The sequence below is a fragment of the Colobus angolensis genome, unplaced genomic scaffold (assembly GCF_000951035.1).
Source record: "Colobus angolensis palliatus isolate OR3802 unplaced genomic scaffold, Cang.pa_1.0 Scaffold730, whole genome shotgun sequence".
NCBI lineage: Eukaryota > Metazoa > Chordata > Mammalia > Primates > Cercopithecidae > Colobus > Colobus angolensis.
This window is the reverse complement of record NW_012121044.1, coordinates 2,597-2,995: the sequence shown is the minus strand read 5'-3', so window position 1 is coordinate 2,995 and position 399 is coordinate 2,597. Positions and strand designations below refer to the sequence as shown.

The 399-nt window shown below is 54.9% G+C and overlaps 1 protein-coding gene across 1 annotated transcript in view; it reads right to left on the bottom strand.

Moving 5' to 3' along the window:
* Positions 1-7: 7 nt before the first annotated feature.
* Positions 8-399, bottom strand: part of LOC105501653 (putative golgin subfamily A member 6-like protein 6) — a gene marked incomplete at its 5' end in the record, with an annotated part of 2,985 nt that continues 2,593 nt past the window's right edge. The window contains one exon of the mRNA XM_011927663.1: positions 8-399. This exon is cut by the window's right edge and continues 7 nt beyond it. Within this exon, the coding sequence (XP_011783053.1) occupies positions 8-399 (392 nt within the window).

Sequence of the window (399 nt, the reverse complement as noted above, 5' to 3'; positions counted from 1 at the left end):
TCTCCTCCTATTCCTGCAGCCTCACCTCCTGTTCCTGCATGTTCTCCTCCTGCTGCCACAGCCTCATTTCCTGCTCCTGCATCTTCTCCTCCTGCCTCTGCATCTTCTCCTCCTGTTTCTGCATCTTCTCCTCCTGCATCATCTCCTCCTCCTCCCAGATCTTCTTCTCCTGCTCCCGTATCTTCTCCTCCTGCCTCATCTTCTCTTCCTGCTCCCGTAGCTTCTTCTCCTGCCTCCACATCTTCTCCTCCTGCTCCCACATCATCTCCTCCTTCTCCCGCATCATCTCCTTCTCCCACAGCTGCTTCTCCTGCTCACACATCTTCTCCTGCTCCTGCATCATCTCCTCCTTCTCCCAGATCTTCTTCTCCTGCTCCCGTATCTTCTCCTCCTTCTCCC